Below are 25,696 nucleotides of genomic sequence, written 5' to 3'. Positions count from 1 at the left end.
AGCTGAGATCTTAGCTGGCTCTGACCTACTTGTCAGGGCTCCTCACTAGCTCCACAATAATGATTTCCCTTTTTAGGTGAACGATAACGAATCCAAGAAACTTACCAGATGCTCCTGCTGGGATTTGTGGGAATTTCCTAGGGGTAGGAGAGCAGCCCCCAGCTGCGTGACTCAGAACGTTCTGACTTGGCTGGGGCAGCCCCCGCTACTGTGAAATTATCGGACCCTTGGCTCCTGGCTTGGTGTCTCATGACTGTGGGTGGCAGCTGGAGCGCTGCTGATTGCTCCCAGCCAGCTGGCACCTGCTCTCCCAGCTGCACCTACCGCTGCTGTGCTAGGGAGCTGCTGGGCTCCATGCTGCTGGGGGTGGGGGCGCCTCTCTCATGTGTAGGATGCGGGAGGCTTTTGAGCAGGCAAAGAGGAAGCCGGGGCTGGGTCTCCTCCCCATGGTTGGGGGAGATCTTTCTCTGGGCAGCCAGCCCTGTTGGTTGGAAGAGACTGGAGACTCGTTCAGCTAAATGGGGGGCAGAGGAGGAGGGGGAATCAGTGGGGGAGGGGGGTAGCAGCCAAGAGTGAGCAGGGTCGCACTTAGGAAAGAGCTGAGACAGTTAGGGAACAATTTCCCAGCCATGCTATGACCCTAGCATCCCCAGGGAACTGCCTACGTCTTGGTGAGGGGATGCATCTTCTCGACCAAGGCAATTCCCTTCTGAGGAGTGGGATTTTTTTTTTTAACCTGTTTAACTCAAAAGCTAAGCGAACAGCTGGGAGAAACATTCATTGTGTGAAAGGGGCATCAAGGTTTCAGGGCAGGCTGGCTGCAGTCGCTGTTGGTAACCAGTCAGGAAAAGCTATTGCATTCACAGAGGAGTGGAGCAGTGCGCTGTATGCATAACCCAGGCTAGCGGCCCTCTGTCTGCCTCTAGTGGCGACATCACTTATAGAGATTTATCATTTCTACAGCCTCGGAGCTGCAGGAGCCCATCCTTTAGCTCAGGCTATCAAAGCCCCTGCTTTATAGCTGCCCAGAGTCAGGGCGACTCACGGGTTCAAACCCTGCAGCGGAGCTATCGAGGATGTCACTGCAATGCATGCGATAGGTGAGACATGCTGGCTTTGTGGCTGTTACCAGGTGTGAAGGGCAACAGGGACAGAAATGGGTGATCGTTGCTGGTGGGTTGAACCTTCCATTTTCCAGTCACTAAGCAATGGTCACTGTTCCCCTTGGGCCTACGCCCAAGTTTCTAGGAAGCCAGCTCCAACGGAATGACTCAACACACAGGGTTGATACTCAGGTCACTTCTCAGTAAAAGCCAATCCAAACGGCTCTGGCTGTGGGGGGGACCTGGCATGTGAGGAGGAGGGACTGGGGGAGGATCCAGTTTGCAAGGATTTGCACCACTGGCATGCTCGGGTCATAAAGACCCAGACACCTGGCTAGGAGTTGCCTATTAATCAGGGTTTGCAGCTGTTCAAACCGGTTCTGGCTGTGCACAGCGCTCTGTCTGCAAACACCAAGCAGATTGTGTTGACAAATTCTAAGGATGATTAGGAAGGGGAGTGCTGGCTGGGAGGCAGCCAACAAGCCCTGAGAGCGCCTTAAGGGAGGTTCTAAAAGGGATCCTGCCAGGCTAAAAAAGCCACAGGTCTGATTTCAGAATTGAGTTAGGCATACAATTGCAGAGCCATGTGGGGAAGGCCCGGGCTGAGATGGCAGGATCAAGGGGCACAAGCAGAGGGTGGGTGCAAGGCTGGGATGGGCGGGGGGCTGCAGGTTTGGATTGAGGAGTTCTGGGGGGCAGGGCTGGGATAGTGGGGGGCTGCAGGCTGGGGTTGAGGAGCACCGGCTGGCTCTGGGGGGCAGGGCTGGGATAGCAGGGGGCTGTGGGTTAGGATTGAGGGGCAGCAGCAGAGCTGGGGGCACAAGGCTGGGCTAGTGAGGGGGCTGCAGGTTAGGACTGACGGGCAGGAGCAGAGCTGGGAGTGCAGGCCTGGGATAGCAGGGGCCTGTGGGTTGAGGGGGGGGCACTGGGCCCGCGGTGGGGGGGGGAATCTCACAGACACCCTCAGGCCCACCCAGGGCCTGGAGCTTCCTTTTCTGGGAGAAACCCCCCCCCCCCCCCCCTTACCCCAAAGGGATGGTAAAAGGTTTTACCCCCCCCAGGTGAAATCCCCCTCTTTTGGAGTGAGATGGTTCAACCCAACCCTGCAGCTGCAGTTCCAGCTACGTGGTCAGTAGGTGGCGCCCTGGCGCTGGGCCGGGCATGAGGTAATGTGGTGGGAGTGGGGAGGGGGCAGCGAGGGCCCTCGAGACGCTACGCTCCTGGGAGCTCGCGCTGCGGCTCAGACTCCCCGGCTGCAAAAGCCAAGGAAGTTGTTTGGGGAGGGGGCAATAGGCCGGAGGGAAGGAAGCAACTGGGCCGTGCAATGGGGCGCCGCTTCCCGGCTTTGGAAAGGGGACGTCGCGCTGGGTGACGGCTTGCATGTCCCTGTCTGCGTCCGGGAAATCCCGGCCACCCGGATTCCTTTAAAACAAGGAGGCAGGAGAGCAACAGGGAGGTGGAGCTGCTGCTCATCCCGTGCAAAGGGGGAGAAGGGGGGAGGAAAAAAACTAGAGCATGAAATTTCGAGAAGGGCTTGTTGCAGAGGGAAGCAGCAGCAGGAGGCGGAGGAGCGGCAACTGGTGTAACTAAAGCCCCCGCCTCCAAGAAACCCAGCGCGAGCTAATCCCCCTCCCGGGAGCCCCATTGCAGAGCAGCGCTCCGTGGCCGGGTCTTGGCGGATGGGTGCAATGGCTGGGCGCTGCAGGGGAGCTCCGGGGGGGCACGTTGCAGGGAGGGGGGAGTGAGGGCGAGCTGCATATCCCCCCCCCCCCCGAAAAAAAGCAGCCCGGAGACTCCCCCCGATTTGTTGAGGTCGCGGGCCGATGCGGCGCTGAGCCCCGGCCGGCGGAGCCATGCTGCTGGCCTCGGCCGTGGTGGTCTGGGAATGGCTTAACGAGCACGGCCGCTGGAGACCCTACAGCCCGGCCGTCAGCCACCACATCGAGGCGGTGATCCGGGCCGGGCCGCGGGCGGGCAGCGTGGTGCTGGGCCAGGCGGACCGGCGGCTGGCGCCCTACCTGCTGGACCTGCACTCTATGCACCAGTTCCGCCAGGATACCGGTGAGTGGGGGGGCGCCCAGCGTGACCCGGATCGCCCTGCGCTGCCGGGGGTGGGGCGGGCCCGGCCCGGATCGGATCGCCCTGGGGAAGGGGAGCCCGGCCCGGAGTGTCTCGTCCCTGTCTCGGGTCGTTCTGTCTGTTTTCTGCCCTGGTCCATATCGCGCTGTATTGTCCGGATTGAGGGGCATTGGCAGAGCTGTGGCGGGAGTCCAGGGCTGGGATAGCAGGGACTGGCTGGGGGGGGTCGGGATTGGGGGGCACTGGTAGAGCTGGGGGGGGGTTCCCCAAAGCGTGGCAGGGTTGGTGCCTGTGTTTTATTCAGTCCCCGAGACGGGGAGGCTGGTGTTCCCAGCCCAGCTGCACCTGGGCTCCCCGCAGGGAGGCAGCCCCCGGTCTCGCAACGGGAAGGATGGGGGTGCGTGGGTGTTTCCGAGAACAGGAATATACCGAGGAAAGGCGGCTTGCCTGGGAATCCCTGGGCGCCTGTGAGCTCACACGGAGCTGGGGAATCCCCAGTGCATCCCGAGAGGAGGTTGCAGGTGGGGCAGGGTGTGGAGCAGTGCGAGCCCACCCTGGCACGGGGCTGGGGGGGGCCAGTGCACTGGGGGGGGGGTGGGGGAGCCGGGGGGGGAAGGGACTGGACCGGGCAGGGGTGGGGGGAAGAGGTGGCAGCATGGGGAGTGCCAGGGGCACAGAGGGGTTTGGCAGTGGGGAAAGTCGGAGCTGGAGAGGACCCCAGGCAGCTGGGATGGGGATACCCCTGACAGCACAGGGGCTCCCGGCTTTATGGCAGCCCCTCCCTGCTTTGTTATGAAGCGGGAAAGTGCTGCCTCTTGGCCGAAGCTGTGCTGCTTGAGAGGACAGCGCAGAATCCGGCTGTTGGCATAGGGAGGGGCGCCGGCTGGGGCTACTATGGGGCCACGATGGTTGGCTCCTCGGCTAGCACCTCTGGCACTCTCCGCTTGGTGCCAGGTGTGGCTCCGTAGTTGCAAGGGTATCAACTGGCTTTGGGGGCAGCACTGGAGACATCAGTGGCCCTGGCCAGAAATGAGTGGTGGCATGTGCGTGGCCCGACGTGATGCTGGGGAAGATGGGCACCATGCCCCTAGCCCTGGATGTTCCAAAGCGGGATGGATCGTGATCTGGCTCCGCTCTTCCCATGGTTTCCTCTCCCCCATGGGCGCGGCTCAGCTCCCTCTCCTCATCCTTCCCGCTGGCCCTGTGTCTGCTCGGTTCAGGCTCCTCCAAAATCGCCCCACTCAGTGGGCTAGTCACCATGGAGACAGAGGCAAGTTGTCTGTCCAGGTTCATTGGGGACAGATTTTCCTCTGGAAACTGTCTGGAATAACACCCCCCCACACACACACGCACACACACCATTACCAGTGATGGAAGGGCCAGGGATCCATTGTTCAAGTCTGTCCAGAAAGGTGACCGGGTGAGCCAGCACAGAGGAGTGGGAGGGAGGCGGTGACTGCCAGGGGGATGCCTGGGAGGGAGGCGGTGACCCAGGGTGCGGGCAGCCCTTCCGGATGGGGTGCTGGTTTTGCTCTTGGCGTGACACCCCTTCATAAGCTACAGGTGTCCGTGGCTGGGGGCTGTGGTCCGAAGGTGATTGTGCCTGTCCTCGGATCCCTTTTCATTTCCTGTGTGGCTGGGGAGGGTGCCACAGCCCTCCAGGTGAACTGCCCCTTGGGGGGCTGGTGCTCCTGGCACAGAAAGTTAAGCCCACCCCACCCCCAGCTCTGAGATCTCCCTTGGGGTGATAGGGGAGGGGCTCTCCATTTTTGTACAGGTCTGAGATCTGCAGACAGCAGGGCCCCCCATCTGCTTCGGTGGGATGGGGAGTCAGTTTCCAGTGGGGGCACCCCTACATACATGGGGCTCCCAGTGGGGACCCCCTCTTTCCCCAGGTTCCAGCTGAGAGGAAGGCGGGGGAGTAATAGTGAAACGGGCTCTGAGGGAGGGAGGGGGGTGGGACGGTGGCGGCTAGAGGGGACCCCCCCCCCCCAGCCCTGCCGCTGGGCTGAATGGGGAATTGTTCTGCCTCTGGCTGGCTTGTTCTGAATGTTGTTATTTTGGGTCATTAAGGGGCTCTGATGTGGTGGGTCACGACCCCAGCTGAGCCTTGAATAGCTATTGTCCCTTTTCTTCCTTTCTTGAATGGGAGGCTGGCTGCACGTCTCTGGCTAGGGGAGGGGAGGGGGGACTTTCCCACAGGATTGCTGCATGGCACTGGACCTGCCAGATGCTGAATGCCAACACTGCTCCTTCCCCTTCTCATCTGGGATTATAATAAATTACAGATGCTGTTCGGAGCTTGGTTTCTCTCCCCACCCCTCCCCACACACAGCTCCCTCGGCAATTCCCCCTTTGTCCACCACACGTCTCATTGTGTGGCCTTTCTCGATGGGAGAGAGTTAAAAATATTTTTTACTGAAAACTCAGACTAATTGGCTGAGGAATTCTGTCAAGCTCGGAGTTTGAAAAATCAGGTGGGAAGCGGTCGAACTCCCTTCACCCGCCGTGTTAATGTGCACAATTAAAAAATCCTAGCGTGACCTCCCATGGAGACTTAATGAAGTGCTGGGGCTGTACCCCAAAATTGTAGCACTTTAACTATACACCGGTGCTTATGCTGTGATAGCTGTTGTCATTTGGGAAGAGGCAGAAGCTATACCAGTATAAACCGTGCTAGGGGTTGTACTGATATAAACGTTAAGGTAGAAGCTCACCAGAATAAGGATAGTGGTACCAAACTGGTGTGTGGACCAGGTCTGAGACTTCCTTGTGCTTTACAGCATGCTTACGGGCATGTTACGGAGCACCGTATGTAATTAAAGTTAAACCTCAGATTATCCTTTCTTTGTTCACATGCTGAGCTGCAAAATTCAGCGTTTTCTAGTCTACTTCCACCATTGCGGTGTCTGGGTGCCTCACAATCTCTAATATTTAGCCACACGCACCCGTGTGTGTGTTTCTGCTTTACTGATGTGGAACTGAGGCCCAAAGAAACTAAGGGACTTGCCTAAGAACTTGCAGGACAACTGTGCCAGAGCAAGGAATTGACCTTCGGTGTCCTAAATCCGAGGCTGGTACCCTAACCTTTGTACTGTCCACCCTCGATGGGATTTCTAATGGGAATCTGTCATTCGTGTTGATTAATGTGGCTCTACTGCTGTGTTTGTTTTTTTAAAGTCTCTAGAAACTTTTTGTTTTGGGGAACGCCCTATCCCACAAAGTGCAGGTCCAGCAGCTGCGCATTTGTTTGGCGCAGTAGTGACTGGATGAGGTGTAGCATATAAGGCTAAAGGTTAGTTTTTTCATGAGAAGTTTGATCCTGCAATGTCGAAGTCAGTGGAGATTGTGCTGCTGACCTTGGTGGCGGTGGGCGCAAGAGGGGAAATACAACAGAGTGGTTATGTGCCACAGAAATCTCTCCCTTCGATCTCATGCTATCAGAATAAGTCCAGCAGGGTTTTAAAACTCGACACTGTCAGAGCTTGTGAGATTCACCAACTGAGCTGCGTTGGGTCAGAGAGGATCCAGACGGCACCCACGGAGTACTGGATCTGAGTGGTGTCTTCTTGTGTTCCATTGCCTAACATGGTTTGGCTTTGCAGGGGCTGTAGTCTCACGTGTATTGCCTTGTGACAGTTTTTTTTGCATCAGGGTCATAAAACGTTTCCTTTTAAAAACTAAGGAAATTCCCAAACGCACAATTGTGTGACGGCTACAAATGGAGGTTGGTTCTTAAAACGGGAAGAGAAATTTTGTAGTAATTTTAACAACAAAACGTCTGAAATTCAGGAATCGCCTAGATGAGATTCCACAAACTAACTGGACTCTGCACTTTTACCAATGCCTGTCCTCTACCCATCCCCCACTCCTTTCTACCCCTATCCTGCATCCGCATTCTCAATCTGCACCACAAACCTTGAATTACCAGAAATACACAGCTTGCCATTGCACCGTGCCAGGGATGAAACGAGGTGCCGGGGCTCAGCCCAATTCTGGGGTGCCCACACACACAGAACTAGAGCTCACTGGGACTCTCCCAATACTGGAGTCGCATGAATTTTGGGTTCTGATTCATGCTGGGAATACTATCAACTACCGTAACGTAGATACACTTCTGCTCCTCTATTCCCACCGCTCCATGGAGCAGCAACTCACACAGAGACTCTCCTTCCATTCAGCCACCTGTCAACAGAGAGAGACATCTCTGCTCTTACCCCTCTGCCTACAGCCCAGAAATAATGCTGCCCTGGATACCTGTGGTTTGGCTCTGCTACAAAATGTAGCCACCTCTGAATACAGTCCTCTGCGACTCGCATAGCTGGGCTGGGGCTGAGTGCTATAGACGGTGTCAAACTGCATTTAAGTCCAATTCAACGGATGTCATTGCTGCAAACAGCATTTGGAGATGGTTATGTTGGGGAGGAAATCAAAACCAAGGGGACAGAAAGCTCAGGCTGCCTGTTCTACTCTGTTGATTACAATACACCTTGTATTGGTGTACAATACACCTCCATATCAGCAGCAGATTCCAAAGAGGTGGGTAGGGAGGTGGGGTCAGAGTTAAGGCCATTTGTGGAACCATGATTGTATATTTTGTGTCTTTTACAGAGTTTAAAAAAAATCATTGTAGCCCATAAAGGCCCCAGCTCCAATTGGGCCCCATGGTGGTGGGTGCTGCACAGACCCTCAGCTTGTCTATGCTCCCAAGTTCCATTGGTCTCACGTAAATCGGTTTAGTCAAACGAGTGCAACTTCTGAGTAGACTCGTGTACCAGCTTAATGCTGGGTATATTTGTTTAGCTTGTGCTTGTAAATTACTGATGAGGGACAAACTACTACCAGATGGATTAAGGCCTGGTCTACACTTAAAATATTTGCTGGCATAGCTATGTTGATTAGGAGTGGGAAGGGGAATCACACCTCTAGTTAACATAATGGTGCTGGTAAAAGCGCCAGTGTAGATGAAGTTACACTGGCAAAAAAAAAAAAAAGTCCTTTTGCTGGTTTTGTTCAGAGAACTCACATAAATTATACCAGCAGAAGAAATCTTGCTGGCATCAGCTGTGTCTCCAGTAGGAGGGTTTGCCAGGATCGCTATACCTGCAAACGCTTTCCTTTGTAACAGTGAGGCTAACGAACCGTTCGAACAATTTAGAACGGCTCACGGTGGATTCTCCATCACTGGTCATTAAAAGTTCTGCTCTGGGAATTGTTTCGGGGCAGGTCTCTGGGCTGTGTTAGACAGGAGGTCAGACAAGATGATCGCAATGATCCTTTCTGGTCTTGGAATCTATGAATCTAGCGGAGACGAGGCCTGATGGACGAGAGTCCACAAGCACAGTTGTGCTGATAAATAAACTGGTATAAAATCAGCCTTTCCCCTTAAGCTGATGTGACTTTGTTTGAAGTGCAAGAAACAGTCTTTGTCCCTAAGAACTTAAGTCCAAATCCCTAAAGGTACTTAGGTGCTTAATTTCCATTAATTTCAATTATAGTTTAAGGCAGTGGCTCTCAACCTTTCCAGACAACTGTACTCCTTTCAGGAGTCTGATTTTTCGTGCGTACCCCCAAGCTACACCTCACTTAAAAACTACTTGCTTACAAAATCAGACATAAAAATACAAAAGTGTCACAGCACGCTAATACTGAAAAATTGCTGACGTACTCATTTTTACCATATATAAAAAAAAACCCCAATTGGAATATAAATATCATACTTACATTTCAGTGTAGAGTATATAGAGCAGTATAAACACGTCATTGTCGGTATGAAATTTTAGTTTGTACTGATTTTGCTAGTGCTTTTTATGTAGCCTGTTGTAAAACTAGGCAAATATCTAGATGAGTTGATGTACCCCCTGGAAGACCTCTGCGTACTGCCAGGGGTACACGTACCTCTCGTTGAGAACCACTGGTCTAAGGCTGTGGCATCTTGCTTTGGGCTGGTTATGTCTTGTACCCCCATCCCCTCCCATGGAGGCTGTGGGCCCCTGGCTCGTAATGCCTGTCCCTTCCCAGGGATATTCTTGGGGAGTAGGGTATGGGCAATGTGTGTAGCCTGGCTACCACAGGCTTTTATCATCTCTCTGTTTTTCCCTGCTCTCCCCAGGCACCATCCGCCCGGTGCGGCGCAGTTACTATGACCCCTCCTCGGCACCGGGCAAGGGCGTGGTGTGGGAGTGGGAGAACGACAGCGGCTCGTGGACGCCCTATGACATGGAGGTGGGCATCACCATCCAGCACGCCTACGAGAAGCAGCACCCCTGGATCGACCTCACCTCCATCGGCTTCTGCTACGTCATTGACTTCAGCACCATGGGCCAGATCAACCGGCAGACCCAACGCAAGCGCCGCATCCGCCGCCGCCTCGACCTGGTCTACCCGCTGGTCACCGGCACCCTGCCCAAGTCCCAGTCATGGCCAGCCAGCCCCGGCGTTTCCAGCTCACCCCCCACCCCACCCTGCACCTGCCCCCAGTGCCTTCTGGTCATGAGTGTCAAGGCGGCAGTCGCGGCTGGGGCCAATGGCGGGACTGGCACTGCAGTCCCCCAGCAGCAGCAGCGTAAAGCCTCCGCTCAATCGGGCGGCCCCAAGCCTCCCATTCCAGCACCTGGGCTCAAGCCCCCAGATGGCATGGCCACCACGCGTGGCCCACTGAAGACCCTGGCGTCCCAAGTGGGCCGGAGGCAGGCGGCCAGCACGCCGGCCCTGAGCTCGGCCAGCTCTGCCACAAGTCCACCTGCCGCCAATGGGAAGGTCTCGCGTGCCAGCCTCAACACCCTCAACCGCACCCACCTGCAGCGCCTGGCCATCGCCCAGTCCCGTGTGCTGATTGCCTCCGGGTGAGTGAGCGAGCGAGCAAAGTTCCCCCGGGGTTCTTAATAATCAGCCTGGGTCCAGGGTACCCACATCACCCTGCCCTCCAATAGCTGGCAGTAATCGGCCTCTTAGCCGTGAAGTGGGCTATGGAGGCTGTTGGCAGGACTGTGCAAGGGGGTGGGGGAGAACTTGCCCTGGTGTAACCTGTTCAGTCCCCACTCTGGGAGTGAGCTCCAAGGGCTGCTCCGCTGACCCTTTCAGCTGTGTTCAGTTAACATCCATTGAAAGGAGAGCCTGCGTCGGGGTCCCGCTGTTTGCTTCTGGTACCCTGCACCCCTAGCCTTGTCCGTGGGCATCTGTGCTGCCACTATAGCATGAGTCTGTCTGTCACGGCTACCCGTCTGGGACCGTGCATCTGCTGCTTCGATCTCGCGCTGTGTCTGTACTTTAATAGAATCCTAGAACATTAGGGTTGGAAGAGACCTCAGGAGGTCATCTAGTCCAATCCCCTTTCATTTTGGTGTTGCTGTTGTTTTGCTTTAAAGGCCTTCAGCAGTCAAGACACCAAGCTGGCATGGGACAGGAGGCCAAGTGTTGTCGTAGATCAAAATCTGGGTAGGAGTCAGAAAGCAAAAAGTAGGGTCTAATGGTCAGTTCTCATCCCAGCAGAAGGTGAACAGAGGGATTTAATTTCCATACGAGATCCTGTGGTATTTTATATATTTATTAGTGATCTGGAAAGGAGGGTGGACAGGAAAATGTGCAGAAGACACAAAGGTATTTAGGTTAGTTAGGACCAGAGAGGGCTCCGAGGAGCTTCAGAGAGACCCAAACAAGCCTGCGGAATGGGAAACATGATGATAAATGAAGTTGTGTCAATAAATGCAGTGTAATGCACACTGGAGGGGAAAATTTAAACCACTTGTGCACTGTACATTAATTGCATCAGCTCAGGAATAAGTTGTCATTCTAGTTAGCTCAGTGGAGACCTCTGCTCAGTGTGCAGCTATGGTCAGAAAAGCAAAAAAGCTGTTAGGATGCTCAAGGAATGGGATGGAGAATAACACAGAGACTATTGTGGTGCCAATACATCAATCAGTGGGGTGGCTTTGCCTGGATGCCCAGGTCACCCCGTCTCCAGAAGGATGTTGTAGAATTAGAGGGGTTCAGAGAAGGGCGGTGTGAATGGCTAGGGCCTGAAAAAAAAACTTCTATGAAGAGAGATTGCAAAAGATTGGGATTGTTACCTTAAAGAGGAGCTGTGTAAGAGGGGACGTGATGGAAATATGTAAAATACTGAGTGATCTAGAGAAGGGAGATCGGGAGCTGCTGTTCTCCCTGTCTCATAACATAAGAACAAGGGAGAGTCAGTGAAATGGAGAGGGGGAGAATTCATAATTGATTAAAGGAAATACTTTGCCACACATTTTGTCATTAGCCAGTGGAACTCACTGCCACAGGATGTTGTTGAGGCCATCGACCTAGCAAGGTTCAAAAAGAAACTGGACATTTTCACCATTAACAAGAATATCCAGAGTGATAACAGTCAGTGCTAACAAAGGTAGCAGGGATATTAAACCTCCCACTCTAGGGGTTAAGCCAGCCTCTAGTAGAGACCAGGATGACACCTACTGTGGGGGGAGATTATACCATGTCTGCTCCTATGAGGCTCTTGTAGCGTCTTCTGCAGCATCTGGTGCCAACCACTGTCAGAGACAGGAGATTGGGCTAGCTGGATCTGGGGTCTGATCCAGATTGGCAGTTTCCTTGCGAGTCCCAGCCCAAGTGTGCAGGGCGTGTTTACGCCGGGTGACTGGGGTCTAGACCACGTCAGCCAGTCCCAGCGTTTCAGCCATTAAGACCTGGGAGTTTCGTTAACAACTGGCCTGGGTATTCCACAGTGTCTGTGTTTTAGCTGCTGTAGGTGGAGGAAACCCCAAGGTCCAGATCCCAGCTGATGTAAATCAGCTATAGCTCCAGTGGCGTCAGTGGGCCAGATCCCCAGCTGGGCTCAATGGGCCATCGCTCCAGAATCTTTGTGGTGGCTATTTGTCACGTCCAAAACTGTACGGCACAAACCTCCAGGGTGGTGGAAAGTCCCTAAGGAAGAAATAAAGCCCCCCTGTGACTGGAGCCCACACCACAGCCCTTGTCTATCCCCCTCTTCCCACCCCAGCCCCTCTCTTTCCCCCTCGACAAATACCAGAGACCTCTTTAACCATAAAATGGGGGAGGCCCCACAATCCCCTTTTGAATCTTAATGAAGCTATGGGACATTCTTTCACTCGGCCCTGCAGGGGGAGGGGGGGCACTATCAAAAGGCCTATAGAAAGCTTTTCATGCTGTTGCCTGATGAGGAAAACATCTCGCCCCCCTCCCCAGAAATCCCTTTCTTGGCCATTTAATTAGCGTGGTTCTCGCCCTTTGTCTGGCTTTGCCATCGGCCTTCTGTCGCCGTTCGCCCGGGCCTGTGACCCCTCCGGGAAACTTTCCCAGGATAGGGAGCGGGAGGAAAGGGCCACGGGAACAAAAGGGGCTATGAATGGTTCGAAGACTCAGGGAGGGTTTCTAAAGACTGAGAGAAAAGGGACGCGGGGAGGAGGGGCGCGGGGGGTGGGAGGGCATGTCTCTAGATTAGAGGATTCTCTGGCTAGGCCTTGGTCTGTCGCTACGGCAACTGTTGTCCGGCTAGGAAGGTGCCTGGTTCTGGCTCGCCCTCCTCTGTTGCTGTGGTGCCGCCCCCATGAATGAAATTGATCTCCCTGCTTTCCCCCGCCCTAAGCCATGTCAAAAGTCCAGCCAGGAAATGGCACATTCTGACTCGGCCGGGCGCGCCGGTGCCCTGGCGTTGTGCCACCCGACCCCTGTGTCTCGCCGGGGAGCTGTGTCTCATTCCGCAGCCTCGCGTGGCCATTGGTCCCTTCCAAGGCTGCAGAATAGGACGCGGGCCTCCCCCCATGCAAAATGTGGGGGGCTGTTTTGCCATCGTTGCCCCCTAGAAGCCCCACTTCTTCTCCTGACCCTCCAATGCCACTTAGCCCTTCAGAGGCATAAGCATTGATGGAGAAAGTGGGCAAAGCAGGCCTCGCTGGGACACTAGCAAGAAGCGCAGGGCGTGGAGGGGAGAGAGAGGGACACCCGTTGTGGGCTCAGCTGACCCCACTGGCAATGAGCAGTACATGGCCAGCCAGCCGTCTGCGACGGTGCCTATGTCTGCAATTTCCTGGTCTCAGCCTGGTTGGCAGCAAACGCTGGACACGAGAGTGGGTGGTGTAGTGGGGCCTCTGCCCCCTGGGTTCTGCCTTGTGCCCAGAGCACCCCTCAGTGGTATATTTCCCCGAGTCTTGTTGCAGCGTCGTCTTTTCCTCTCCGTCATTCCCTCTCAGGTGGTGCAGTCGTTAGGCTCGGTGTTGGCCCAAGGACTTGTGATATTCAGTCCCGGCGCCGAGGTCTGGGCCAGAACAGCACTGCTGCCCCGAGAGCTTGGTTGCGGTTCCAGGTCTGATAGATGGCAGCCCCGCCAGCCCTAGAAATGATCTCTTGAATGAGTAGGAGATGGGCGTATCAAAATCCCATTGCCCGGATTACCACGGTGCTCCTGCTGTGTCAGTCCTGGCGGAAGAGCTAGCCCCGGAAAACAGGGCTGTGCACCACCTGGGTGTAACTGGAGCTTTCTGCTGCTGTCAGGCTGCCACGGACACGTCTGAAGTGCGTGAGTGGGTGGAGCAGTGGCCTGAGGTGATTTTTAGGGCCAGGTACAGAGCTTAGAAAGACGCTGGAGGGTCAGTGCAGTTGTCATCAGGACAAGGACATTTTTGGGGCAAGGCCTTGTGGGGACTAGAGATCTCTAGCCTCTGTCTCGCATTCCCCTCAGCTTGGCGTTGTCTCTGGTGGCGTTATTGCCAGATCAAGTGATGAGTGTCTCGCCCACCCCTCCAACTCTATGTTCCTACCCAGGTTGGGTGCACACCCTGGCTCACGTATGCACATGCTGGCCCCTGCCAGACCAGGTTGGCTCACAAGGTGTGTGAACTGCAGGATGTTAGCCGGAGGTGAAACCTGCTGGTCTGGTTGGGTCACGTGAACAATAACCGTTCCCATCCCCTGCAAGGTGCAGCCTGGAGAGGAGAGGACAGGTGGCTGCGGGCCGACTGGTGGGAGCTGGGTGCAAGGCATCCTGGGCAAGGGAATGTGCCACCTGCCCTTGCTGTGCCAGCCCCCTTCTCCAGTGTGGGGGGGTGTCTTGTGAACTTGGGGGCCCAGCCACATTTGCTCCCTGGTTTGCTGAGCCCCTTGTGTGGAGCCATTCTGGCTGGCGGTCTTCGGATCACTCAGCCTACCCCAGTCCCAGACCATGTCCCCTGCTTTTGGGGTTCTCCACTGTCCATTGACGTTCCTGCTCCCTCTGTTTGGAGGGCTCCTGTGAGCTCCTCGCTGGCCTGTGGTGGGGGATGGTGGCCTGAGACAGGGGAGCCTCTGGGAACCGATGGTCCATGCATTGCACCAATCAGTGGGGCAGGGGCTTTCTCCAGGGGGACGAACCCACAGTGAATTCTGACCCCCCAATTCCTTCCCCTCAGGGTCCCCACCGTCCCAGTGAAGAACCTCAACGGCTCGAGCCCTGTTAACCCCGCGCTGGCAGGTGAGGGAGCCAACCGGTTGGGCCAGCCTAGCGTGACTGAGCAATAAAGACCTCTGGGGGCAGGGGGGCAGACCCACACTTCTGGGGCTGGTGTGGGCTGTGGGCTTTGGGCAGCACCTGTGTAGAAGGGGATGGGGGGCTACTGGACAAGCCTGTACTCCAGAGGAATGGAGGCAGAGAGTGATATTGGCCCCTTGGTTGTAAGGGGTGGGTGGGGAGGGTCCCTGTTCTAGGTAGGGGATGGAAAGCACCATTGGCGGGCATATGTGCTTCATATGGCAGCAGGAGAGGGGTCTCATAAGCCGCTGTTTAGGAACGAGTGGGGTTGGGGTGTCTGCTTCATGAGGGTGCTGGGGTGTGGGGGATTCACGGGGTGGGTCTGGGTCTGTTAGAGGCAGAGTGAGGCTTCGGGCCGCTGGCCAGAAGGGCTTGTGGGGGGTGCCTGGAGTTCATCGGAGCTGGCTTCTCAGGGCCTTTCCCCATCTCTCTCCGCCAGGGATCACAGGGATCCTCATGAGTGCGGCAGGGCTGCCCGTGTGCCTCACCCGTCCCCCCAAGCTGGTGCTGCACCCCCCACCCGTCAGCAAGAGCGAGATCAAATCCATCCCGGGCGTGGCCAACACCTGCCGCAAGACCACCAAAAAGCAGGCCAAGAAAGGTGAGCGCGAGCCCTTACCCAGAGCCTCTGGGCGTCCGCACGTCCCTTGCGGGAGCCCCTTCCTGTCCCCATGTCCTGCCAATCTCCCCATCAAGGGAAGCCCTTCCCATCTGGTGCCATTCACCCCAGCCTCACTGCACAGCTTCCCCTCCCCACAGGGCTCTGTCCCCACCCATCCTTCCCTGCCCCACGGCGCCCCTTTCCTGGAGTGCCTCATGTCTCCACAGACGCGTTCAGGGCAGTGTAACTCTTGCTCCAATGTGCCGGTTCTCTTCCTCCCTGCCCCAGGTAAAACCCCAGAGGAGGTGCTGAAGAAATACCTGCAGAAGGTGCGTCATCCTCCGGACGAGGTGAGAGCAGGTTGCCGTCTGTCAGGGCGTAGGGTGTGTCTGTCTTGGGCTAGGTCTTCACTGCCAAAATCTCTGTAGTTCTGCAGTGCATTAGCGCTTTGGCTGTACAATCCTGGAGAAGACAAGGCACAGGTAGATTTGACCTCAGTGTAGCTGGTCAAAGTCGATCTCTCTCTCTCTCTCTCTCTCTCTCTCTCTCTCTCTCACACACACACTCTCACACACACACACACACACACACACACACACACGACCTCCGCCAGCTACAGCGAGATCAGAGCCACGTCTACACCAGGCTCGTACAGCGCGCTGGAGCTGTCCCGGGTTGGTTATCATGCCATGCAAACACCCCCTTTTGGGTGAGTTGTGAGGAAAGGTTGCTCACGCTGTATGTGAGGTGTAGGGGGTTGCATGCTGTGTGCACGTTGTCTGGGTGGATGTAAGCACGTGGCAGAGTTGCACTCGGGGTGTTGCGTAGCTGCTTGCTTCTGGCTGTCGGTGTGCCTTCAGGAAGGGGATCCTCATGCCGGCAAACGGGGCTAGGCTGATATCACTGGAGCTCACATCTGCCTGTCCTTCCGCAGAGCAAGGCCAGCTCTGGCTTCCCCCGCCAGTGGGCCCTGACCCTACCCTGGTGACGGGGCTCTGATTCCTGGTTAGCCTCGCCTCCCCTCTGAGCCTGCGTGGTGGTTGTTCTTGCCCAGTGGGGCCTGAGCTGAGACATGCACTCCCCTCCCCCCCAACTTGGCTTATATACATTGGCCTGCATGCTCAATCACTCCGAGCCTGGGCTGGATTCAGACCAGGTCCATGTCTCTGTCTGACTCGATTTTCTCCTCTCTCTGCCTCCTCCTCCTCTGCCCCCCCAAGGACTGCACCATCTGCATGGAGCGCCTCTCCACCCCGTCTGGCTACAAGGGGCCCCAGCCAGTTGTCAAGCCCGACCTAGTGGGGAAGCTGTCCAAGTGTGGCCATATCTACCACCTCCACTGCCTGGTCGCCATGTACAACAACGGCAACAAGGTGCGTGGTGGGCTCTGGGAGAGGTGGGCGTGTGCTTGGCCAGCTGCCACTAGGGGGCCCCAGCGAGGACTGGGTCCTAACATAGAACGGAGGTTGTACGTGGGGTTGGATGCTGAGCCAATCAGATTGCTTGCCTGCGGCTGAATCCTTCCGCTTGATAGGTTGTAAGAGCCCAGGGTTCTCTCTGCCATTTCTCCTGGTGTCTCCCATTGGCTCTGTGGGACAGGAGGGCTTTGCTTAGTCACTTTGCAGTGAGCGCTGATTGACCCTTCCCGAATGCTTGGCTGTTTCTGAAAACATCAGCGAGTCGAGTAGAAACCATTCTCATATCTGGCCATCCCTGCCCCAGAAGGCCTCTTTCATTCTCTTCCTTTAAAGCGTCAGTGAATTTTAGACAGCTTTCCCACCATTTTATCCTGTTTCATTAAGACACATGTCCGTGCTGCAAAGGTTATCTGGTTTGCTGCCCTTCATGTTCTGGGCGTGAGGCAGTAGTTAGTGATACAGATGGGGGAGTCATGAGACTGTCGCTGATGTGCAGATATGGTTGGAAAATGTCCCCTCACCTGCTGGAGAATTTTTGAGTTTTCGGCAAAAAAAATCTAAAGCTAGAATATCTTGGCTACAATCAAAATATTTCCATTTGGAAAGTAAACTGTGATGCCTCCTGGGAGTTACTTCGTGGGTGCCTTACAATGGCATTCTCCTCTACTGGCCAGGCCACCTAGTTGGACTATGTCTCTCCTGTTGCATCATGGTCTCCTTGTCTTGGTGAGGGGAGGCGGTTGCATCAGGACTGGTGTATAGCCACAATGCATCATGGGAGTTGAAGTCCAGCTGAGGAGCCCAGCCCATAGAAGAGAATTGGAGCATAAGACAGCTGAAATTCAACTCAAATAAGGTCCCTGCTCTGTGCCTCAGTTTCCCCTTCTGTACTACAGAAGGTATTGTGAGTAGAGCTGGGTGAATCATTGAATTTTTTTTGGTTTGCTGACTGTTCTGAAAAATAAAATAAAAAAAATGGATTGGGTCAAGCTGAATTTGAAATTTTTTGCCACATCAAAACCGTTTGTTTTGGGTCGAATGAAATGTTTTAGCAACCCAAAACGTTTTGTTTCTGTGCATTTTTAAAGCTCTAGAGCTGTGGTACTCAACCAGGCGTTCACGTATCCCTGGGGGTTTGCAGAGGTCTTCCAAGGAGTACATCAACTCATCTAGATATTTGCCTAGTTTTACAACAGGCTACATAAAAAGCACTAGTGAAGTCAGTACAAACTAAACTTTCATACAGTGACTTGTTTATACTGCTCCTTATACTGTACACTGAATTGTAAGCACAATATTTGTATCCCAATTGATTTATTGTATAATTAAAGGTAAAGATGAAAAAGTCAGCAATTTGTCAGTAATAGTGTGCTGTGACACTTTTGTATTTTTATGTCTGATTTTGTAAGCAAGTATTTTTTAAGTGAGGTGAAACCTGGGGGTACATAAGACAAATCAGCCTCCAGAAAGGGGTACAGTAGTCTGGAAAGGCTGAGAACCACTGATCTAGAGTCACAAAATGGCCGAAGAAGGAAGCATTGGTGCCACCTCCCTTAAAAGCTTTTCCCCAGGAGTTAGGACACTCCCCTGGATTGTGGGAGACATGGATTCAATTCCCCTCCCTCCCCACCGCCTGATCGAAAAAAGATTTGAAGTTGGGTCTCTCACATTGCAGAAAAGTGTCCTAATGGGCACTGGGGCAGGTCGGTGTGTGTGTCTCTCTCTCTCTCTCTCTCTCTCTCTCTCCCTCTCCTTGAAAACAACTCATGCAGATGACCATTGATCAATGCGTGTTGGGAAGAAGATGCGTTCAATGTATTCTACGGAAGGTTGAAGTTTTTCTGATGAAAAATGGCTTTTCAAACCAAACACAAATTTTTGTTTGGTTTGAAATTTTCTGGGGAATCAAAAATGTTTTGCTTCATTTTGATTTCCATTTTTGGGTTTTGTCCCCCCACCGAGAAAAGGGAGGGAAAGGCGTGAGGAAGAAACATGAAACTCAGAACAAAACTTTTTGGTTTTAAATTAAATGGGGAAGAAAAGGAAATTTTTTTAGTCAAAAAAGCTGAAAAAATTCCATAAACGTTTTTGAAAGAAACAAAGAACGTTTCATTCTCAATCAGTTTATGGGAAAAACCATTTTTGATCATATACTACTTCCTAATCAAGGTGTTGGGGGAGTGTGTGTGGTTCAGTAGAGGGGTGTGCGGGGGGATTGGAGGAATGTCAGCCTGACAACAGTAAAAGTGAAGGATTTGATTTGGTTTCTTTCTCTCCTTTCTTCCTTCCTTGCTCTTGTTCTCAGGATGGGAGCTTGCAGTGTCCAACCTGCAAAACCATATATGGGGTGAAGACTGGGACTCAGCCCCCTGGGAAGATGGAATATCACCTCATCCCTCACTCGCTGCCTGGGCACCCTGACTGTAAAACCATTCGGATCATCTACAACATCCCTCCGGGGGTCCAGGTGAGACCCCAGCTCTACAGGAGGGAGGGGGGGTGTGTGACGCTTCCCAGAGTTACCTGGGGTCGGGAGGCACTTTGCTACCACCTGCCCTTAGTGTGAGAAAACCTTGTCTGTGCCTGCCAGGGGTCAGCTCCCTGCCTCCACAGGCAACGCACACAATCCTCGCTAGGCCTCACCGCCCCCCCCCCTCCCCCCCCCGGCACTCAATGGCGTAGCAATAGGCACACTCCAGCCTTGAACCCTCTGAGCATCTCCCTGAAGCATCCAGTCCCTGCTCCGCTAGACACTCACAAAATTCACAGATTCGCTGCTCCCAGTTTACCAGATCATAGAATCATAGAATATCAGGGTTGGAAGGGACCTCAGGAGGTCATCTCTTCCAACCCCCTGCTCAAAGCAGGACCAACCCCCAGACATCTCCGGTCATGGCTCCGTGAAACACACAGCACTGAGACAAGCGTGTCGTGAAAACAAGCCAAAGTTTATTTAACAAGGCATAAGAACAGTCATCCTGAGTCTGACCAATGGTCCATCTAGCCCAGTATCCTGTCTTCCAACAGTGGCCAATGCCCGGTGCCCCAGAGGGAATGAACAGAACAGGGAATCATCAAGTGATCCATCCCCTGTCGTCCATTCCCAGCTTCTGGCAAACAGAGGCTACAGACACTATCCCTACCAATCCTGGCTAATAGCCATTGATAGATCTATCCTCCATGAATTTATCTAGTTCTTTTTTGAACCCTGTTATAGTCTTGGCCTTCAGAACATCCCCTAGCAAAGAGTTCCACAGGTTGACTTTGCGTTGTGTGAAGAAATACTTCCTTTTTGTTTGTTTTAAACCTGCTGCCTATTAATTTCATTGGGTGATCCCCAGTTCTTGTGTTATGAGAAGGAGTAAATAATACTTACTTCCTTTCTCCACACCAGAAATGATTTTATAGACCTCCATCATATCACCCCTTAGTTGTCTCTTTTCCAAGCTGAAAAGTCTGTCTTGTTAATCTCACCTCATATGGAAACTGTTCCATGCCCCTAATCATTTTTGTTGCCCTTTTCTGTACCTTTTCCAATTCCAATATAGGCACGGAGATTCAAATGAAAGCAAGTAGAAATTTTGGAAACAAAAGGTTACATCTAAAGTAAAATCATAACATGTGTTCGATAACCTAGACTGAGTCAGCCAAAGCTCCCCCCCAAAGCCCTGCTAGTGTTTTTCAGCCAGGCCTGGCTGTGACCCTTTTCCCATGAGGCAAGTCACACTTGTGTCCTCAGTAAAGAACGCTGGGGGTACCTCTGGACCCCCCCGCAGATATACCCTGACAATCTGTCATCGGTACTTGTAAACAGGATCCCTTGTATATTTCCTTACTTGATTAGCATCTTGGCTATGTATGCAAATAGATCTGTATTGTGAAGCAGACAACAGACAGTGCTCAGACAGGGAGGTAAGCCCAGCCTGGAATGGTCTGAGGCACGTCACCTGTTTACCCACTGTGACGGGTTCCCCCCGGGGCGCCACCTGGAACTTTGGTACCACTGAGCCCTCTGACCCCCCGGCCGGGGCTCCCTCTCACACTGCCGCTGTGACAAGCGGCAGACCCGTTCCCGGTCCTACACTTCCTCCAGCATTCACACAAGTAGGGACACACCCAGCTGCAGTTACATGCAGGCTATCTGACCAGCCACTGCATGAACCAACAATAGAGAGGCTACAGCCAAAATAACCACCAGCGTCCCAGCCTAGGGACAACCCCAGAGGAGTATAAACCCGAAATTATACCATCTTCCACTGTAAGCTCATAGCGTCCCCCTCCCTCAATGTGGAGAGGAAATGCAACAGCCCCTGAGCTAAGATTCCCAAACACTCACTCCAAACTTACTGGTTTAGATTAAAACTTAAAATAAGTTTATTAATTACAAAAGATAGATTGTAAGTTGTTATAAGTGGCAGCAGTGGCGTAGCCAGGATCTAAGAGCAGGGGGAGCAAACATAAAAATGGCGCCCCCCCCTTGGCTCCTCTGGCCACGCCCCCCTTGGCTCCTCCTCCAGCCACTCCACGTCCCCACTTGGCTGGCTCCTCTGGCTGTGACGCGCCCCCCCTTCTCCCCCATTGGCTGCCGGCTGCCATGCTGCGCCCCCCCTTGCTCCTCTGGCCACGGCTCCGGGCCGCCTTGCTGCACCTTGTACAAAATGCATCATAATTATGTCCTTCTTATATCAGCATATCACTGTGAGGAATATGGGGTGCAATGTCACACCCACCTTAACTCTCATATCTTGATTACATAATTTTCAGTATAGATACATAATCGCTTAAATAGTATCTGTACGTATGTGTCACGGCGATCGTGATGACCAGTGGGCTGCTGGCACTCTGTAGAGACCTCATATGCCGCCCTTTGGTGAATTATTATGCAGTTATCCAACTCGGGGATCCCTATAAAACCCTATGCACCCCCTGTGCCCACTGGCCTCAGGAGATCCCTGGATCACAGCGGATGGGTGTGGGGGGCGCCTCTCGTGAGAGCAGTTGCTGTATTGACGCGTGCGGCTGCCTTGGGGCAGCCATGGCGAGATCTCTGCGATGACTCCATACCCCAAGGGATGTCTCTGGTTGTGACCCGGTTCCTGGAGGGGCCGATTGCGCTGGCGCAGCAGCTGTCTTGTGTTTGGTGATGGCGCGTGCGCTAGAACCAGCTGTGTTTGGAAGCGCTGCCGGCCGGGAAGGCTGAGTGGGGAGCTTGGGGGAATGTCTCTGCAGGGCCCCGGCCCCCTTGCTGGGCACCCTCCTCTCCCCGCAGGGAGCTTGTAGCCGACCCGGCAGTGGGTGACGGGGGCACTGGAGGGTCCTGCAGTGGTGTAGCCCTGCAGCTGGGGGTGCTGTGATGACTCAAGATTAAACAGCTCTTATGCACCCTCTCAAGATCCCAAAGGATGCCATTTCTCTCTCTCCCTCTGCACAGGGACCAGAGCACCCGAACCCCGGGAAAAGCTTCACAGCCCGCGGATTCCCTCGACACTGTTACCTCCCGGACAGCGAGAAGGGCCGAAAGGTGAGGGGTGTCCTGCCAGTGTTCCCTCTAATTTTTCCCACCCATGTGCGGAATGAATTTTGTTACGTGTGCCAATATGGAGCCGATGTGTGACCCATCACCTTCATATTGATGCACATAACAAAATTTGTGGGTGTGGGGCCAAGGGGTTCGGAGTGTGGGAGGGGACTCAGGGCTGGGGCAGACGGCTGGGGGTGCAGGCTCTGGGGTGGGGCTGGGGATAAGGGGCAGAGGGTTGGGGGCTGTGTTGGGGTGCGGGCTCCGGCTGGGGGTGTGGGCTTTGGGGTGGTGCTGGGGATAAGGGGCTCAGGGCTGGGGCAGAGGGTTGGGGTGGGGGTGAGGGCTCTGGGGTGGGGCCAGGGATGAAGGGTTTGGGGTGCAGGCTGCCCCAGGGCTACAGCGGGGAGAGAAGACTTCCCCCAGCTCTTTCTCTTTCTTTCTCGCAGCAGCACCTGGGCTGGGAGGGTGGCGGGGGAGAGGTGCCTCTCCCCACCACGGAAGCTCCAGGGCTGGGCTGGGTTGGGGCCAGGGGAGGGGCACCTCTCCCCCCTGGCTGCAGCAGGTCCAGGGCTGGGGGAGAGGCATCTCTCCCCGCTGCAGCCCTGAGTGCCACACGGTGCTTAATAGGCTGCTGTGCGGCCATGCAGCTTAGAGGGAACTTAGGCCCTGGCGTGTCTCCCCCAAACTCAGGACATTCGGGCTGGGGGGCGAGGGGGGCTCTGCCTTCAGTCGATGGTTCATTAGAGCAGCGTGGGGTGGGGTGAGTTTTATCCGAGGGAGCAGCTGGTTTGGGGAGGGACAATAGCTGAAGGGAGAGCCATCCCCCCCCCCCCCCCCCCCTCCCAGATAGAAACTGTCCTCCAGACCCGGAGCAGGGACAGAGCACCCCTGCAGAGTGGGGCTATCGTCCTGTGGGGCTGAGAGAAGGGGCTGCCATAGGACAGGCTGCCCCCTCCTCGCTGGAGAGCCGAAGAGGGAGGGAAATCTGCAGGAGATGCAGGGTTTCTGGACTAGCCCGGGGGTCTTTGGATGATGATGGGGATCATAGCCTGGCGTGTGCGTCCCTGACACAAGCTCCTCTTAGGAGATGAGCTTTCAGCCCTGGGATGTACCACCTCCTTTCACTTGGTCTCCTGCAAAAGACCTAAGATGCCAGGAGCCCACCATTTCAGCGACCTCTCTAATGGACGATCAAGGCCTTTTCAGAGGCTGTGGGTTCATGCCAGACAAAGCCCCCATATACTCCACAGCAAGCTAAATTCAGCAGCGCTCTGTGCACAAGAGACCAGATAGAAAGTCAGTTGCAGACCATTTAAAAACAACCCCCAAAATCGAACCATGGAGGGTTTTTTTTTTATTGAATTTTGATATGGAAATAAACTCAGATTTGTTTTGTGCTGCTTCAAAATTTGCTGATAACATGTTGCCGCATTTTGTCTGGCAAACTCAGTGCCTTGCAAAATCTCATGTGAGGCATCTGGAGGTTTTGGTTGGGGAGCCAGGTTGGTGGTGGTGGGGATAAGCACATCAGCTGGATGATCAGCTGTGAAACAGTTAACCGCGTTATCATGTTATCGGTCATCATTATGTTTCAGAGTTAACGACACAATCGGATGAACCACGCCACTCGCGCTTGGGAGAGACTGTGTGCAGACTCCAGCCTGTCTTGGGGTGGGCTCTCAGCTGTTTCTGTATTAACCCTTTCCCTCCTGCGCTCCCCCAGGTGCTGAAGCTGCTGCTGGTGGCCTGGGACCGCCGCCTGATCTTCGCCATCGGTACCTCCAGCACCACAGGCGAGTCGGACACGGTGATCTGGAACGAGATCCACCACAAGACAGAGTTTGGCTCTAACCTCACGGGCCACGGCTACCCCGACGCCAACTACCTGGACAATGTGCTGGCCGAGCTGGCGGTGCAGGGCATCACGGAGGAGAGCACGGCCCAGGAGAAGGACTGAGAACAGGGGGAGGGGAGGAGATGGCATTCCTTTGTGGTGGGAGCAGCACCCCACACTCACCTCCTCCTCCCTGCCCCAGTGCCTGCACCCTCCTCCTCCCGCTGCTGTGACGCTCAGAGGGCACCAGTCGCACCATTGAGACGTGTGGCTTGGGGTTGGAGCAGAGGAGGAGGCCCACGGTGCCTCGTCAATGGGCATATCTGTGGGGCTGGTCTCCCAACATGGGCGCCGCCCCTCACCCAAGGTTACGTTAATCTTGTTGCACTGGACTGGGAAGGGAGGGGGGATTGAACCGCTAAACCCTGTGAAAATGAACTGCCTCTTAGGGCACTACCCAGCGGGAAGTGCTCCCGTCCCATAAGGCAGCTCCGGCACCGCATGGGCGCCGCTGCAAAGGCCTGTGGGAATGCCAAGGATTCAAACCAGTCGTAGTCTTGCCCGGTTAGGAGACTGGTTGGTTGTGTGTTGTCATGTCACTGCTGCTTTCATGTTGTGGGCTCAGTGTGAGTTGGAAATGTGCTGTTTGCAGGTCTGGTATCCCCCGTCCCAACCCACCTCACCCTCCCAGGCCTGCCTCCCCGATCCCACCCCACATCAGGTCAGAGCCAGGCCTGCTGCCTGCTCGGATGTGAGCCTTGGGGGAAATGAGGTGGAAATCCCGTCTCCTTGATATGTTCCAAACTGGGTCAGGACCAGAACTAGCTGGGTACGAGTCTCCTGGCACTGGTTAGTGGGCTGGAGCAGAACCAGTTCGGCCGCTATGTGAACGGTACTAGAGCAGGGGACGGGAATCCGTGATAGACGGATCAGAACCAGGCCCGGTCTTCTCCGGGTCCCTCGTCCCCTCCCACTCTCCCTAATCCATTCTCACTGGGTCAGAACTAGTCCAGGTGGCTCAGCCTTGTCCAGTGGCGTGTGGGAGAGAGAAATCCTCCAGTACTGGCTCGGAACCACGTCTGGTTCTCCCTGTCTCAGTGAGTGTCGTTTACTGCAGCCCCGTCCAGAACTGCGTGAGCTGATCTCCTTGTACCTGTGAAGGAACCGTGCCCCAGGGATGGCTCTGTCTGGTCAGACCTGGTGGGGGTGAGTTGAGTTATGAGGGGAGGTCCAATTCTCCCCCCTCTCACCCCATAAGATGGGTTCTTTGAACTGTTTGTATGGGGGAGTCCCCCGGATACTGATCTGAATTTATATACCTCATGTTTTGGGGGTTTGTCGTATATATGTACATAATATCTCTCATGTCACGCTTGAAGATGACGTTGGCGCTAGGACGCTTAAAGGAAACGGTACTTAAGTTAGACCTGGAGGCCAAGTCCGCTGGCACTGGCCATTCACCACGGCATGGGGCGAGGGAAGCTGGGCGGCCATCTTGAAACAGAGGCGCCCAGTCAGGCTTGGCCACATTTCAAAATGGCCACTGCACGCCCCTCAGGAAGGTGGGGAAAGGGCACAAATACACACGCTCCCATTAGTGTGACTCTGCGCTGTTCGGG

At 54.6% G+C, this 25,696-nt stretch overlaps 1 protein-coding gene across 4 annotated transcripts; it reads left to right on the top strand.

Annotated features, from left to right (window-relative positions):
• Positions 1-1,716: 1,716 nt before the first annotated feature.
• DTX4 (deltex E3 ubiquitin ligase 4) lies at positions 1,717-25,696 on the top strand. Of its 4 annotated transcripts, XM_034762160.1 has the most exons (10): positions 1,717-1,739; positions 2,165-2,269; positions 9,295-10,027; positions 14,585-14,646; positions 15,143-15,304; positions 15,593-15,654; positions 16,525-16,677; positions 19,028-19,189; positions 22,154-22,243; positions 23,967-25,696. In XM_034762160.1, exons 3-10 carry the CDS (start codon positions 9,402-9,404, stop codon positions 24,198-24,200), a joined length of 1,551 nt encoding a protein of 516 aa, XP_034618051.1. In that variant the 5' UTR covers positions 1,717-1,739; positions 2,165-2,269; positions 9,295-9,401; the 3' UTR covers positions 24,201-25,696. The 4 variants fall into 4 exon arrangements, with proteins under 4 accessions (XP_034618051.1, XP_034618050.1, XP_034618052.1 ...); XM_034762159.1 differs by lacking the exon at positions 1,717-1,739 and having other exon boundaries at positions 2,153-2,269; XM_034762161.1 differs by lacking the exon at positions 1,717-1,739 and having other exon boundaries at positions 2,213-2,231.

This window comes from Trachemys scripta, chromosome 2 (assembly GCF_013100865.1).
Source record: "Trachemys scripta elegans isolate TJP31775 chromosome 2, CAS_Tse_1.0, whole genome shotgun sequence".
Taxonomy (NCBI): Eukaryota; Metazoa; Chordata; order Testudines; family Emydidae; genus Trachemys; species Trachemys scripta.
This window is presented reverse-complemented; position numbering and strand designations above follow the sequence as displayed.

What these genes read in the sequence shown, in the direction of transcription:
- DTX4 (XM_034762158.1), top strand. Translation starts at nt 2,957, where the DNA reads ATGCTGCTGGCCTCGGCCGTGGTGGTCTGGGAATGGCTTAACGAGCAC. An exon ending in CGTGTGCTGATTGCCTCCGG is followed by an intron (nt 10,028 to 14,584) that starts GTGAGTGAGCGA and finishes CCTTCCCCTCAG; the next exon opens with GGTCCCCACCGTCCCAGTGA. An exon ending in CAAAAAGCAGGCCAAGAAAG is followed by an intron (nt 15,305 to 15,592) that starts GTGAGCGCGAGC and finishes TCCCTGCCCCAG; the next exon opens with GTAAAACCCCAGAGGAGGTG.